Source organism: Neovison vison, chromosome 3, assembly GCF_020171115.1.
Source record: "Neovison vison isolate M4711 chromosome 3, ASM_NN_V1, whole genome shotgun sequence".
NCBI lineage: Eukaryota > Metazoa > Chordata > Mammalia > Carnivora > Mustelidae > Neogale > Neogale vison.
This window is the reverse complement of record NC_058093.1, coordinates 224,616,309-224,631,161: the sequence shown is the minus strand read 5'-3', so window position 1 is coordinate 224,631,161 and position 14,853 is coordinate 224,616,309. Positions and strand designations below refer to the sequence as shown.

General features: G+C 56.8%; 1 protein-coding gene across 1 annotated transcript; it reads right to left on the bottom strand.

Annotated features, from left to right (window-relative positions):
• Positions 1–7,028: 7,028 nt before the first annotated feature.
• On the bottom strand, positions 7,029–13,659 carry TMEM119 (transmembrane protein 119). Its single transcript, XM_044241094.1, has 2 exons — positions 13,579–13,659; positions 7,029–9,153 (listed from the first exon to the last, which is right to left on the bottom strand). The coding sequence occupies exon 2, from the start codon at positions 9,139–9,141 to the stop codon at positions 8,284–8,286; it is 858 nt and encodes a 285-aa protein (XP_044097029.1). The 5' UTR covers positions 9,142–9,153; positions 13,579–13,659; the 3' UTR covers positions 7,029–8,283.
• Positions 13,660–14,853: the final 1,194 nt, after the last annotated feature.

The following is a 14,853-nucleotide window of genomic DNA, read 5'->3' as shown; positions in this document are numbered from 1 at the left end:
GAGGTTCAAAGGCCAGCTCAGGTCCTTTCTGGCTGTGTGACCTTGGGCAAGTTGCTTTACCTCTCTGAGCTTCCACTCTTCCTCTGTAGAAGGCGGATATCTGTGCCTCACTCAGCTTTGTGAGGACCCAGTGTATAGAAAGCGCTTAGTGCTGTGCCAGGAACACAGTGGATACTCAAGATGTGATGGACACTGGGCCTGAGAGTGGGATTTAAACAGCGACCAAGGACAGAAGTAGGAGTTTGGGGGCCAAGGAGGTTTTTCAGAGAGCCTCATTTCAACCCTCCCTAGGACAGGTGCAGAGATGTCCTGCCTCCCAATGTCACCCTTCCTCTCTGCTCCTCAATCAAGGAGCAACTGGAAGGAAACTCAGCACTCCTTGCTCAGCAATCATTGAGTACCTACTGGGTACCCAGCTCTGTTCTGGGCTCTGACCCGCAGTGCTGGGCAGAGAAGCCGTAGAATCTGAGAGATCAGAATGGCCTGTAGCAGCCTCTTCACTGCTTCCCAGCATTAGGAATGACAGAGATCCTTAGAAGAGTCAACAGAAATGAAAACATTTTTCTATCCTGGGCCCAGGGCCCTGAGTTCGAGGAGCATTTTCTTATCTGAGTCTCACAACAGGACAGGACCTGTGCTCTCACAGGTGAGGCGCTGTGGCTCCGAAAGGAGGGGGATGGGGTAGGGCAGAAGCTGCCCAAGGTCACACATCCTGGAAGTGGAATTGGAACTCGGATTTGACTCCCGGTCTCTTGGAATGCAGACATCTTATGTCCTCCCCCCTGCGCCTGAAGCAGTCTTCTGCCCAGAGTCAATGCTGAGAAGTATTTCGCTTGTTTTATAAATGGGAACCCAACAGAGAGGGCAGGGGAGATAGTCCAGGTACCTGGAAACTAATCCAGCTGGGTATCTCCACCCCCAGTCTTTCCTGCTCCCCACAAATAGCCCTGGCGCCTGCCCATGATGGGCCCAAGTCCCTGAGCTCCCCGAACCACGTTGCCAACCACGTTTCCAGCCACACTCAGCCAGACAATGTCTAAGCTCTCACTGGGGTCACCACACCTCAGAGGGAGGCAGGGAACAGCTGCCCCGTGACCTCCTGGCCCCCATCAGGCGCCAAATCCCTGCAGAGGGGCACATGGGCTTGGGGGGGGGTTGATCTCTGCCCAAAGGGCAGCATGAGCCTGTCTCTTCTCTCGAGCCTCATCCTTCACGCCCTCCTTGGGGTTCACGGGACTTCCCTGGCTGCTGGCCTTGTTCTGCTTTTACCAACATTTCCAGGACCCTCTGCCCTACTCCCACCCCAAGAAATCACTGATTTTTTTTTTTTAAAGATTTTATTTATTTATTTGACAGACAGAGATCACAAGTAGGCAGAGAGGCAGGCATGGGGGGTGGGGAGCAGGCTCCCTGCTGAGCAGAGATCCCGATGTGGGGCTCGATCCCAGCATCCTGAGACCATGACCCGAGCCGAAGGCAGAGGCCTAACCCACTGAGCCACGCAGGTGCCCCATCACTGATCTTTTGATTCTGAAGCTACTATACTTAGATCTGGAAAGAAGAGGTGACTCTCAGAAGAGCGAGACACTTGGAGACAGACCTTTGCCCTTTTTCTCCGGACACAACACTTCACAGTTTATAGCTACGACAGCTTCCATTTATTGAGCACAATGGGGAGGCCTGTTCTAAGCACTGGAATTGAATGAACTCAACTTCCATCGCCTCTTTGACCTAGGAGCCATTATTCCCATTTCACAGATGAGGAAACTCAAGCCCAGAGAGGTGAAGTGACTCTCCTGAGGTCACACAGCCGGGTGGTGGCCGCTTTGAGATTTCAACCCAGGCCGTGTAAAGTCTGTACCCCTAACCACCACCCTGCCCTGCCGTCCTGCACATCGTAAAGTGCATTCACAGCATTGGGGGGAGACCGGGGGGGTGGAAACAGGGCAAGGGCTGTGGTCCCGGGACTTTATATGTGAAGAGCCTATAGTTCAAAGTGACTTGCCCAAAGTCATGCAGCTAGGAGAAGCCTAACTGGGTCTCCTGGTTCCTTGTCTCTGTGTCCCCCTATCTCTCCCCGCTCCCTTGCTGTCCCCAATCTTCCACCCCTGCACAATCTCAGTCCCTTTCCCCCCTCCAAACCCCCTAAGTGAGTCCGGTTCTGCAAACCCTGAGGCAGAGGCCGCAGGTGGCCACCCACAGACCTAGATCCTCCAGCCTTCCAGGGCACACCCGGGGTGTCCCTGTGGGGCCCTATCCAGTGGCAGGATGCCCATGCTGGGCACTGCAGAGCCTCTGACATCAGGGACCCTGGCAAGAGCGGATTTACGAGCAGCACTATTTTATACTTTGCAGCTGCCACTGTAAACCCTGGACCCGTTTGGGGAGGGGAGAGCAGCTGCAGAGGACCCCTGGGCCTTGGAGCCAATGCCAAATCCTTCCTGCTATTTCTGAGCAGCCGGAGGAATCCTGAAATTAAAACCACTTGAAAAAAGGACAAATCCCTGTCCCACTCCACATCAGCCTGCTTCTTCCCCAACACCAGACGCAGAGCCAGAGTTAAACAGAGAAGAGCTAGACACAGCACAAGACTGCCCACCAGAGACCTGGATTCCTGGTCAGCTCTGAATGGGTCCCAGTCCCTGTGTGGTCCTCGGATGTCTAAGATGAAATGCAGGAGGCTGGTCTAGATCAGGATTTGAGACCCTCTGAGCTTCAGAAGTTCCCTACAATAACTGATCTCAAATATTCCCACTTCAAGGTTCAGTGCTCCCACTCCTGGCTGTGTGACCTTAGACAAGTTACTTGACCTCTCTGAGTCTGTTGGTTTAATCTGTAAAATGGGGAGAAATAACAACCTTCTCATTAAAAAGGTTGGAAGGATAAAATAAATGGACATTGGTAGCTCCCAGCAGCTTTATTTGTAACAGCCACAACCTGGAAAGCCATGAAAACGTCCAACAGCAGGTGAAAGAATAAACAAATTATGGTATGTCCATTCAAGGGAACTCTACTCCACAGTAAAAAGCAGTGAAATATTAATATACACAATAACATGAATAAATCTCAGAAGAGTGCTATGTGCAAAAAGCCAGACAAAAGGAGTACGCTGGGGGCGCCTGGGTGGCTCAGTGGGTTAAGCCGCTGCCTTCGGCTCAGGTCATGATCTCAGGGTCCTGGGATCGAGGCCCGCATCGGGCTCTCTGCTCAGCAGGAAGCCTGCTTCCCTCTCTCTCTCTCTGCCTGCCTCTTTGCCTACTTGTGATTTCTCTCTGTCAAATAAATAAATAAAATCTTTAAAAAAAAAAAAAAGGAGTACGCTGTGTGGTTCCATTTTTTTAAAAATATTTTTATTCACTTATTTGTCTAAGAGAGAGCACAAGCAGGGAGAGGGGCAGAGCGAGAAGCACGCTCCCTGCCTAGCAGGGAGCCCAATACGGGACTTGAACCCAGGACCCTAGAATCATGACCTGAGCCGAAGGCAGCTGCTTAACCCATTGACCACCCAGGCGTCCCTATATGATTCCATTTATAAAATTTCAGAAAATAAAAATGAGTCATAAGGACAGAGGGCAGATCAATAGTGGTCTAGGGACGGAGGTTGGGGGGGAACAGCCCACAGAGATTGCAAAGAGGTAGGAGGAGATGGTCAGAGGAGATGGATATGTCTGTTATCTTGACTCGGACGATGGCTTCATGAATCTACTCATCTATCCAAATTATCAAGTTGCACATTTTAAATACGTGCAGTTACTGCGTGTCAATTATGCCTCCATAGAGCGGAAAATTTGGCGTCAGGAAAGCGCCAGACGCGCACCAGAGTGCATTTATATATGGCAGCCCTTCCTGTTACCAATCACGGTGATTGCATCTAGATGATTCTTTGATTCATCTCCTCCTCTCATTTACAGCCAATGATTTATTCTCAGTACCTAGTGAGTAGGTGCTCACTAGAGTCTATGGCTGGGAACCAGAGTCTCTGACCCTGGCAGCTGCTCTTTGGGCACTTTGGAACCTGTGTTGTTGATTAATACCAGCTGGGACAGACTCGGGGGGCCCAAGGCTCTATGCATGAGCACAGAGATGGGAGGGCCCCCCCCGGCACTGGGCAGTCACGGCCAACACCCCAAGGGGGAGGGTGGGCCCCGTGATGAAATGCAACAGACACCCCAACACCAGTACAAAGTCTCAGCCTTTGCACCCACAAACAGGTTCTTAACATGAAGTAGGAGGCTCGGGGCGAAAGAGCCCCGCTTGAGGAGCTGGCCAGGCCCGGGGTTCAAATCCCAGTTATGCCCATCTGTGTGACATGGGCCAAGCCTCTACACCCTGTTTCCTCATCTGCAAAGCAGGGGATCATGAGATTGCTCATGTCTCTGTGGGGAGTGTGGGGAGGATTAAGAGGGGACATGGGTGCACTGGCACAGAGGGCTTCCCTCAGCCGCAGACACATGCACACATGCACACTCGCAGGGTACATACTGCGTGCCAGGACCTGGCCCCGCGTTGGGGGGACAGTGGTGGGCAGCCCCCCAGGCCATGACAGTTGCCCAGCCATACCCTCGGACACTCTGATGTCATCGGTCTGGGTGAGGGGGGTGCCTTGCTAACTCGGTCAGTAGAGCCCGCGACTCTTGATCTTGGGGGCGTGAGTTCGAGCCCTGAATGAATCAATGAATGAAGGAAGGAAGGAATAAATAAAACAAATAAATAAATAAACGGTCTGGGTGGCGCCTGGGAGTTACGACATTACAAAGCTCTCGGACAACCCCAGCCTGCAGGCTGAGACCCCTGCCAGGTAGAGGATCATCTCTTTATGCTCAGGGAAATGAAAGCCCAGAGAGGTGAGGCCATTCACCCAAGGCTGCACAGCTAAGAAGGAGTAGAGCTGGCATGGACACTGGCAGTCTCCCCCTCCTCAGTCCCTGCACCCCAGGCCCAAACTACATAAATCACCCCAAGAGGGTTCAAGATGATGTGCTCTGAGACCTGAGTTCTGCCCTTCCTGCTCCTGCCTTAGACATCACCCCCAGCCAGCGAATGCCCAGCCCCTCGGGCTGATCAGAGAAAGTCACAACACATGGAAGAAGTCCCTCCAGCACCCCACATACCCCCAGCACACTTCCCCAGAAGGCCCCATTTCCACACTGAGCTAGAGGCTGTGTCTTTGGGTGATTTTGTTCCCCCTCCCCCTCGTTTTCTAGGGAGAGAAGCAGCAGGCCTGGCCCGGGAACAGACCCCCAGGCTGAGGGCAGCTGTGTGGTTTTACAAGCCCTGAGACAGTGGGGGCCTGTTCAGACGTGGCAGATTCCCGGATCCCTGGGAACAGTGGAGCCCCCCACACCCACCCTCCAGCTCAGGTCTCCCCCTTGCCCAGCCCCAGCCTATACGGGCCCCCAGCCCACCTCCCCCCAGGCTCGCCCTCCGCTGGTGCCCGGCCAGATGTGTGCCCACAGAAAGCCCCTCTGGTAACTCTGTCAAAAATGTGGGAGCACCCTGGAGGGCCTGTAAGCAGGAGTGAGGCCTTGGTCTCTCCTGCGCAAAGGCTTCATTCATTCATCCAAGCAGCTGTCCAAGCCGTGGAGGACTCACTCCAGAATCAGACAATGGGGCTGGGATCCTGGCTCTGGGACCTAGGCAATGGACGCCCCCTCTGCGACATGGGAACAACAGCGGGTCCCTCTCCCCGGTTGGGAGTCTCGACGAGTAAATGACATTCAGGGCTCAGAGCAGGGCCCGGGACGTCACAGATGTTCATGAGCTGTGAGCAGTTAGGAGTAGTGTTGAGTGCAGGGGAGTCTGGGTGGATGCTGTGGGGGAGAGCAGGGGACATCTAGGCTGGAAGGTAAAGGAGAAGGGGGAGTTAGCTGGACAAGGAGTGGGGTGGAAGTGTGTCCTAGGCAGAGGGAATAGTAATTGTTAAAGCTCAGAGGTGAGGGAGAGGTTGATGCCGGTTCTGAGCTCGAACTACTTCCTGAGTCCCCGCCCCTATCAGTCCCACGGGACACAGGCTGTAACTAAGGTCTCACTTCATGTCCGCCGGCGGACCCTGTTGACAATGGGGAGCCACTGACCAGGAAGCCGCTGATTGCAAAGTCATCCCTGCCTGCTCCCCAGGAATCTCTAACATCTGCTCTGTCTTACCTGAGTTTTACCTGCTATGCAGAAGGTCATTGCATACCCCAGCCACCTCCAATCACCTAGGACCCTGCAGGAGCGGTCACACACGGAGAGGTTGAGTGATTTGGTCAGAGCCACACAGCACTCAGGGATTTACATTGGATTTTCCCTACATTCTTGGGCGGGAGCCGGTCTGGGCTGAGAAAAGGAGGGCCCTTCCCCGCTGCGAGAGACAGAGGCCATTGTGTATTATGAAACTCAAACCCGGCCCCCTCTGAAGCGATGTGGGGTCAGCAGAGGAGAGGGATTGGGGGGGTGGCCTCCCTGCCCCCCTCACTCCGGGGATCCAGCCCATGCTCCCAGCCCAGCCACATCTGGATTCCAGCTGGCAACTCCAGGGAAGGGGGCGGGGGGCCATGGCCTCAGGAACTTGCCATCAAAGGCAAGGAAGAGCCTGGTGGGCGAGGAGACACAGGCCAAGGCCGCCTCCCATCCCAGGCCACGGGTGCCAGGAGCATGGCATTGCCTGTGAGCCCTGTTCTAGTCCTCTGCCACTCTGCCAGAGGATGGGAGACTGAACCGGGAGACTGGGCTCGTGTTCCCTGGAGAAGGAGGCGGGTAGATCTCCTGTAGCCACGGTGCATCACAGAACTGCTCTTGGAGGCCGGGTCTGCATGGCCGCAAGCCCAGGGCTGGACTCAGCCTTGGGGGTAAGAGCTCCTGCCACATTCCCAGGGGGGGTCCCGTTCTGCCCTCCTTTCACGAATCATCTCATTCAGCTTCTTGGGACTGCCTGATGTGTCTCCCCCAGAAAGCTACCCCACGCCATGGAACAGCCCAGAAGAAATACCCCGCCCCACCCCCACCAGCAGACTCATTCCTCCCTCAGAAAACCAGCAACACTCAGGCCAGAATAAAGGTTTATTGTGCTGGTTTGCTACATCTCAGCACCTAAAAAGTTGTGCAGAGGTTGGCGGGGGGGGGGTGCCAGATGGAGGGATGAGGAAGAGGAACACCCCCAGAGCCTCCCCAAATCAGGACGGAGCTCAGGCTCCCTTGTCAAAGGTTTAAAAATGCTGTGAGCACAGGCTGCCAGACGACACACGTGAGCAAAGGGTTGGGGGCCAGGGCTCCCCTGCTCTAAGCTGGGCGTTAGGAACCCTCCCCACCCTCTCACACTCCCCCTAGAGTGGGGCCCCCTCACACACAGCCCCCTAGCTTCTGGGCAGCTTTGGAGGCCTGACAAGAAAGGTTCAATTCATTCATCCCATGCCCGTAGCAGTAACGGGATGAGAAATTCGTCCCCAGACAGAGATGCTTGGCAGAGCTTGGGCGGGTCTGAGCCCCTGGACCCACGCCCCTAACCCCAGAGCGACTGCAAACTGGGGGGCACCTTCAGGAACATTTGGGGCAGTAATTTCCAGAATGTGCTCTGCGAGACTTTACTCTGTAGCTGTAAAAAAAAAAAAAAAAAAAAGTGCTCTGTGGTCAAAACCAGATTCCACAGGGGCGTTTACTAAAGTATTTGTAGAGCCCTGGGGTGCTCTAACAGGGGGTACAGGGAGCAGAGAGACAGTGTCTCCTCAACTCACTGGCCCCCCAAATCCTTTTTCCACTGAGTAGCTCGGGGAACCGAGCCCTGGACAGGCTCACTTAGGGACCCGTCGTGATGTGTGCACAGGCCTCTTGGAAACTTCCTGCCTCCCCAGGCCCATTAATGCGGTCGCTGTCACTGCTCCCAACCCTAGAGGCCTCAGCAGGTCCCATTCACCCTTGTCCCAAACTCCTAGTTACTCTGACGTGTCTTCCCTACCTCCATGGAAAAGCGACAATGTTGGCACCATCACAGGGGACTTGCGGCCTATGTTTGCCTGAGTGATGGGGCCAGTTGTGTGGGATGTAGCATCACAGATATAATGGGGATCCTTCCTATTCCCCCTCCCCAGAGGCGCTGTTTGGAATGCAGCCCTTTGGGGCCACAGGGGCAAACGGTCCTGGAGCCTGGGGAGATTCTTGGGGTACACCAGAGACCAGCATCTCTGCCTGCTGTCAGGGGTGGCCAAGGAGGGGTGTCAGGGAGCCGTAAGGGACAAGGGCCTTTCCACACCCACAGAGGTGACCACAAGGGGTCCAATAGTCAGGGCTGGCAACCCCAGAGGCCTGTTAGACCTTGGGGACAACACTGCAAGCACAGGGGCTCTCAGGGGGATCAGCGGCTCCCCTGGCATCCTGGGCTAACAAAGGAGCCTCTCCGGGCTCACCTTGGCCTTGGCCTTGGCCAGCCTCCCATACTCCCTCCTCTACCACGGGGCTTGGCTCCTCCTGCCCCTCCGGTTTCGGTTTCTCCTCTGCTGCCGGGCTCCCACGTCCCTGGGCCTCCTGGTCCGCCTCCCAGCCTCGGCTCTCCTCTCCCTCGGACTTGCTCTCCATCCTGTTTCCGTCTCCGCCACCCAGCACCGCTCTGGCGGGGGACTTGAGGTTCTGGGTGGCAGCGAGGATGTCAGCCTGGAGCTGCTGGGACGAATCCAGGGCCTCCTCGGGCCGGCCATCGGGAGCCCGGTCGGGGACCTCACTGAAGGCCCGTGGGCCGCCGGCCCGGTCACTCTGGTCCACGTACTTCTTCTTGGGGAAAGACGAGGGGTAGTAGGCCGAAGCCTTGTGCTTCTGGCGGGTGATGAGCGCGGCGCAGACAATGAACATGAGCAGGAACACCAGGGAGCCCACCACGGCGATGAGCATCACATACTGGCGGAAGAAGTCCACGATGCCGTCCAGGAAGTTGGTGGGGGGCTTGGGGCCTGCCAGGGGCGTGGGCGGGGGCCCCAGCGACGTGGGGCTGAGGGCCGGCGTCCTGGGCGGTGGGAGGCTAGGGGACGAGGCCGACGAGCCCTCGGCCTCCCCGCTGCCCCCTGTGTCCTCCAGATAGGTGGCCTGCAGGGTTGCAGAGTAGGCCACCATGGGCAGCGCCCTGAGGAGCAGCAACAGAGACACCACCAGCCTGGGCACTGCCGCCGACACCATCCTGTCCGAGACCTGTGGGGCAGCGAGGCAGGAGAGAGTGTGGGGTAGAACTCTGGGGCGTCTGGGGACACAGAGCAGATCCTAGCCGGGGCCGCTTCTCTGGACCCCGTTTGCTCTACATGGGGTTCTTGTCTGCCCCTCCACTTCATCCTGAGACCATCCCAGTGAGGCACCCCACTTCGCCCTAAGGTCCTGGAGGGCGGGAACTGACTCTTATTTACCTCGGCACCCTCAGGGTTTCCAGACCCTATCTGGCATACTGTTAAGTGCTCCATAAATGCACCTTGGCTGAATTCATAATAATTTACCCTTTCATGGCTTACCAAGTGCCAAATACTATTTTGAGTTTCTTAAATAGAATTTCACTGAATCCTGGGAACCACCCAAAGAGGGGAGGTACTATTATTATCCCCAGGTTCCAGGTATGGAAACTGAGGCTCAGAGGAGGGAAGTCACTGTCAGGCAAGAGCAGGGGTTTGGGGCTAGGCATGGAGTGTGAAATGGTCAGTCGGGCTGGGAGTAAGTAAGAAATGGAGCAACGGAGGGAGCCGACCCCTCCTCTTCGGCTCCCTCCCCACCAGCCCTGGTCCTCTGTGGTCCCAGTACCTTCTCCGGGAGGCTCCTGCATTTTGAAGCTTCCAGACTCCATGAGCTCAGCAGAGGGCTTGGATGTCAGGAGCGTGGCTAACCCTTACGTCAAGGCACAAAGCAGGGCCTGGAGGCCTGGGAGGGGGTGGAGGGACCCTCGTGCCTGAGATGAAGCTGGAGCTGAGTCCACCACTAAATGGGAACCAGATGAACCCCGCCCTCCCCCTCTCCCCTGCTGGAAGGCTGCTCCCGCCATGAACCCCCAGACCCCATCTGGCCTAGACAGCCCGGCTGACTAATACATTCCGCATGGTCCAGGTTTGCGGAGGAAGCTGGCTCCTAAAACACGGGCTCTCCCCACCAGCCCGAGGGGGGCTGGGCCCTCAGACAAGCCCAGCAGCCCTTTTCTGTGCCCCCTGGTGGTCTGTCTCTCCCTGAGAACCCCCTTCTGACCTGGGTGGGGCTCAAAGCGTCAAGACAAAAAAGCCTGGGGATTCCCTGTCTGACAGTCTCTCTGAGATGGGGGAACAGGGGCCAGAAGTAGAGCCAGGTCCTGGGCTAGATGGGGAGGGCGGGTTCCTGACACCTGCGCTTTGTGTCCCTTCAGGGTCCCAGTCCTCAAGGCCTGCTCCCTAAACCTGCTGGCAGTCCTGGCCACACAGGTCACCATGGGGACTTGGGGAGTGAGGTAGTTATGATGTCAGGACACTGAGTGGCTTCTTCCAACTGATCTGAGGCCCCACAGTTAAGTAGCACTAATGGAAATTAATTGCACTGACGTCAATTTGGATACACTGGCTCAGATGACCAAGAAAACCCAAAGGTAATTTCAGGACATAAGAAGAGGCAAAACTACTCAGAGGTTTGTTTTAAATGAGCTGACAATCCTGGGCTCTGACGGTGGGGGGGATGCCCCCACCCTCTTTGCCGGGGCTCAGCCCTAGAGAAGCCCTAGAGCTCAACCCTGGGGTTCAATGCTATTGAGGGGTTGGGGGTGCCCAGACAGACAGTGACTTGTCCAAGGACACACAGATGGTGCCCGTCGGAGCTGGGATTTGAACCTTCCTCTGGGTGAGTCTGAGCGTCCACACGCTGGCATCGCACACACGTACATACCTATGGACACACACACCTCACACAAACATACTCACACACATGCACAGACATACACACCACACACACACCCATACACACATGCACACACTCACAGCATACACGCACACCTATGACACACACACTCCCCTTCTACACGTGCACACACCCACATTCACACATATAGATACTACACACATACACACACAGACCTGTACACAGACAGACAAACACACCACCCCACATGTGCTGTCATGTGCCCTGGGGTGACCCCCAAGTGAGCTGGCAACCCCTGATGAAGCCATGCATCAGCTGGAAGGGTCCCTCCTCACACCCCACACTGAATGTTAGCAAAGGTCCCTGCAGATGGCTTTGACCTTTGGGGTCTTGGCCCGCGGGTCACCTCCCTGCCTCCGAGAGAGATCTTCGGTGGCAGGAGCCAAGGCTTCTCACCACCAACGACAGCTATGGGCAGACTTGGGGGGCTCCCCCTGGGTCCAGCTCTGCGGGCAGCTCCCTCTGGGCCTCGTTGTCCCTGCCCATAAATCGGGGGGTCGGTGGGGAAGGGATCATAGAGCCACACGGGCTGGGGGAGGTGACAGGCAGAAAGCACCTGGCACAGGGAAGCTGTGCTCCACGGGAAAGGTCGAGCTCGAGAGCAGCCCCTTTTGGACTCCAGCAGAGCCCAGCACCAGCCCCATCTTCCCACCAGGCGGGCGGACAGTTACCTTCACTCTATGTATAGACTGGCCCATCGCCCTCCGCCCCGGGCAGTGACAACCTTTACACCTGCTGAGTGAAGGCTCAGCTCCAGCCACCCCAGAATGCAGGGTGCATGTGTGTGTTTGACACACAGATACACACACACACACACAGACTCACACAGAAACACACAGACACACACACACACACAGACACACACAAAGATATACACACATACACACAGAAACATACACAGACACACACACACAGACACAAACACACACAGACTCACAGAAACACACAGACACACACACAGATATACACACATACACAAAGAGACATACACAGACACACACACAGACATATAAATGCACAGACACACACGCACACACACATGACAATGAGCTGGACACAGGGAAGGGCCCCCTTCTCCCTGGACCCTTGGGGTGAAGGACAGAAGCTCAGGAAAGAGGCCACACAAAGGTATTACTGGCTCTTAGAGGTCAAGACCCTGACTCTCAGGTCCCCAAACCCCTCAACCCGGCTCCTGGGAAAGGTGCAGGCAGAGCATGGGGAGCTGGCCAGACCTCAAAGGCAATGGCTGGGTGGCCCTTCATGATGAGCCCCTGCCCTATTTGGCCTCAGTTTCCCCTCCATACAATGGGCACAGTGACCCAGGCAGCCCCGAAGTGATCAGTGAGCACATCAGCTGTCTCCACCTCCTTCTGGGAGACAGTTGGCCTCTCTTCCCGAGACCTAATGTTTTCCAGGGCTCAGAAACTCACAGGCCACTGGGAGCTGGGGTCAGGCCAACCCTCTCATTTTAGCCAAGAGTCGGGTCTGAGACTGGGAATGGGCAGTCCAGGGTCTAACAACCAGAGGAGAGTGGGTTGGAGCTATGAATCCTGGGGTCAGCATGTCATCTGTGAGCCTCGGCTTCCACATCTGTGCAATGGGTCTAAGGGCCACCTCCCTTGACTGTAGTTAGGACAAGAAACAGCAGTGCAGGATGGGAGGGGGTATCAACTCTTAGGCCCTACATGAAGGTGGAACCGGACCTCCCTCTAGAGCCCATCTCACTCAGGGTTTGGGGTTTTGGAGATGATGAGCCCCCCCCAGAGGTCAGGAAATATGCTAATGATGCAAATCCACCCCCAGGGCCTAGGAACCTGAGGCTGAAGGGCCAGAGCCTCTGCCCCATCCCCACCCGGAGACTGATGGCCAGCGGGGGAGGGGCAGCCCATGAAAACCTGGCTTCAATTAGTGGCTTTTAGGGGAGGAGGGTCTGGCTGAAGCGTTCCCCCCGCCCCCCGCCCCAGGGCAGCCAAGGACAGAGACTCAGGCCCCTGGAAGGGAGGCCTGGAGAGGGATGGGGAGTCCTGAGGCTCAAAATATACACCCACACAAAGCAGCAGCAACAGGGACACACAATATACAGACACACAATATACAGACACACAACACAGACACACTAACCAGTCTCACAACACACACACACACTCACACTCAGACTCACACAGCAACAGGGACACACAAAGCCCAGACACCTCAGAAAGTTCGCAGAGCCCACCAGCACAGACACACAGAGGAGGCACAGCAGACCCACAAGGGACTGATTCTCTGGTCACTAGAGCACAGACATAGTCCCCTGACACACACTGGGGCCCCCACAGACCACAGACAGCGGACAACGTGGGCCACACGACCCTCCTGCTGACCCTGGGACAGCCACCCTGGTATCCACTTTTCGAGAACACAGCTGCTCCCTTTAGGCCACAACTGCACGCATGCCCCCATGCATGCGGGAACACACACACACACACACACACACACACACACGGGCGCGCCGCCCCACACACCGGACACAGAGAAGGTGCACACACATTCCACCACCAACACCCTGAGCACAGAGCCCAAGCGTGCACACACAGCCTCCAGCACACGCTCAGAAGGCACAGGAACTTAGAGAAGCCAGCAAAGTGCGGGCACCGGCTCCCAGTCCCCAAACCCCCAGCGCCCCCAGACTCCCAGGGAAGAGGGGCAGCCTGGACTCACCAGTCCGTCCTTCCTTCCTCGCACAGGCCTGGGTGCTCCCACCAGGTGGAGCGACAGGGAGTGCCAGCTGCCGCTGCTCTGGCTGGCGCCGCCGCCCCCCTCCTGCCCCCGCCTCCTGCCTCCCTCCTCCCGCCTCCCGTCCTGGGGCTGCTTCGGGGCCAGCTTGATTCCATTAAGAGGGTTTGGGGTGGGGACAGGGGAGGGGCGGGGCTGAGCTCGGCCACACACGATCCCCCCCCCCTCCCAGCTCCCACTCCCTCCGGTGCCCCTCCACTGCTGGGGAACTCCAGATGGGGCACTTCCTCCCCAACCCGGGGTCCCCAGCGCTGGCCCAGGCAGACAGACAGAAGCTGTCCTGCAGCACAGCCCCTCCAGACAGCAAGCTGGGGGCCTGCCTCCCTTCTGAGGGGGCCAAGGTCAGGGAGGTTCAGGGGCCCCTATGGGTGAGCAGGAAAATCCCCCTGCCCTGGTTCCAGCTGTGACTCAGGTTTTCCAGAGGCTGCTGGAGGGTACGGGCCTGGGCAGGGAGCAGAGCCCAGGCACCCACTGTCGGGCCCTGGTCCGGCTCTTCCCCCATCCGGGCCTCAGTTTACTTATTTGCCAGGGTGGGCAGGAAGCTGTCTGGGCTCCCTCTGGCTCTGACACTCTCACATCCGTGGCCTGAAGCCACCCCAGATGGAGAAGCCACAGCAGGAGCCAGGGGCCCCATTTCACAGGTGGGCACCGTGAGGCAGGGTGTAGTACAGGGGCTCAAGCAGGAAACGAAGGCAAGCCAGTAGTAGCCGCGGGCGCAGGGACCTCTGGTTGACCTGAGGACTCCGGAGGGTCAGCGGATCTTTGCATTCATTCATTCACGCACCCCTTCATTCGTTCACTCAGCACATGCTCCATGAACATCTATAGCGTGCCAGGCACCGCGCCAGTGGGGTTTCAGAGGTAAATCAGACACATGCCAGCCCCCGAGGAGCTCTCACGCAGAGACATTATTACTCTCTTACAAAACAGAAAAGGGTCCATAGCAGGAAAGGCATCAGACCAAGGGCTTGGGGAACCCCAGAGCAGGCAGAGGTCCCCTGAGAGGAAGAGGCAAGGAAGTTGTCCTGGAGGGCGTGGCTGTGAGCCAGCAGAGTCTGGACAGGAGACCCGGGAGAGGCATCCTGGGTGGAAGGACCTGCATGGATGAAGGCAGAGGGGCCAGAAGGCCATACTGTGATTATATGAGGTTGGAGCATGAGGTGGACAAGAAGGGAGAGCAGGTAGGGCTGAAGGCAGCGA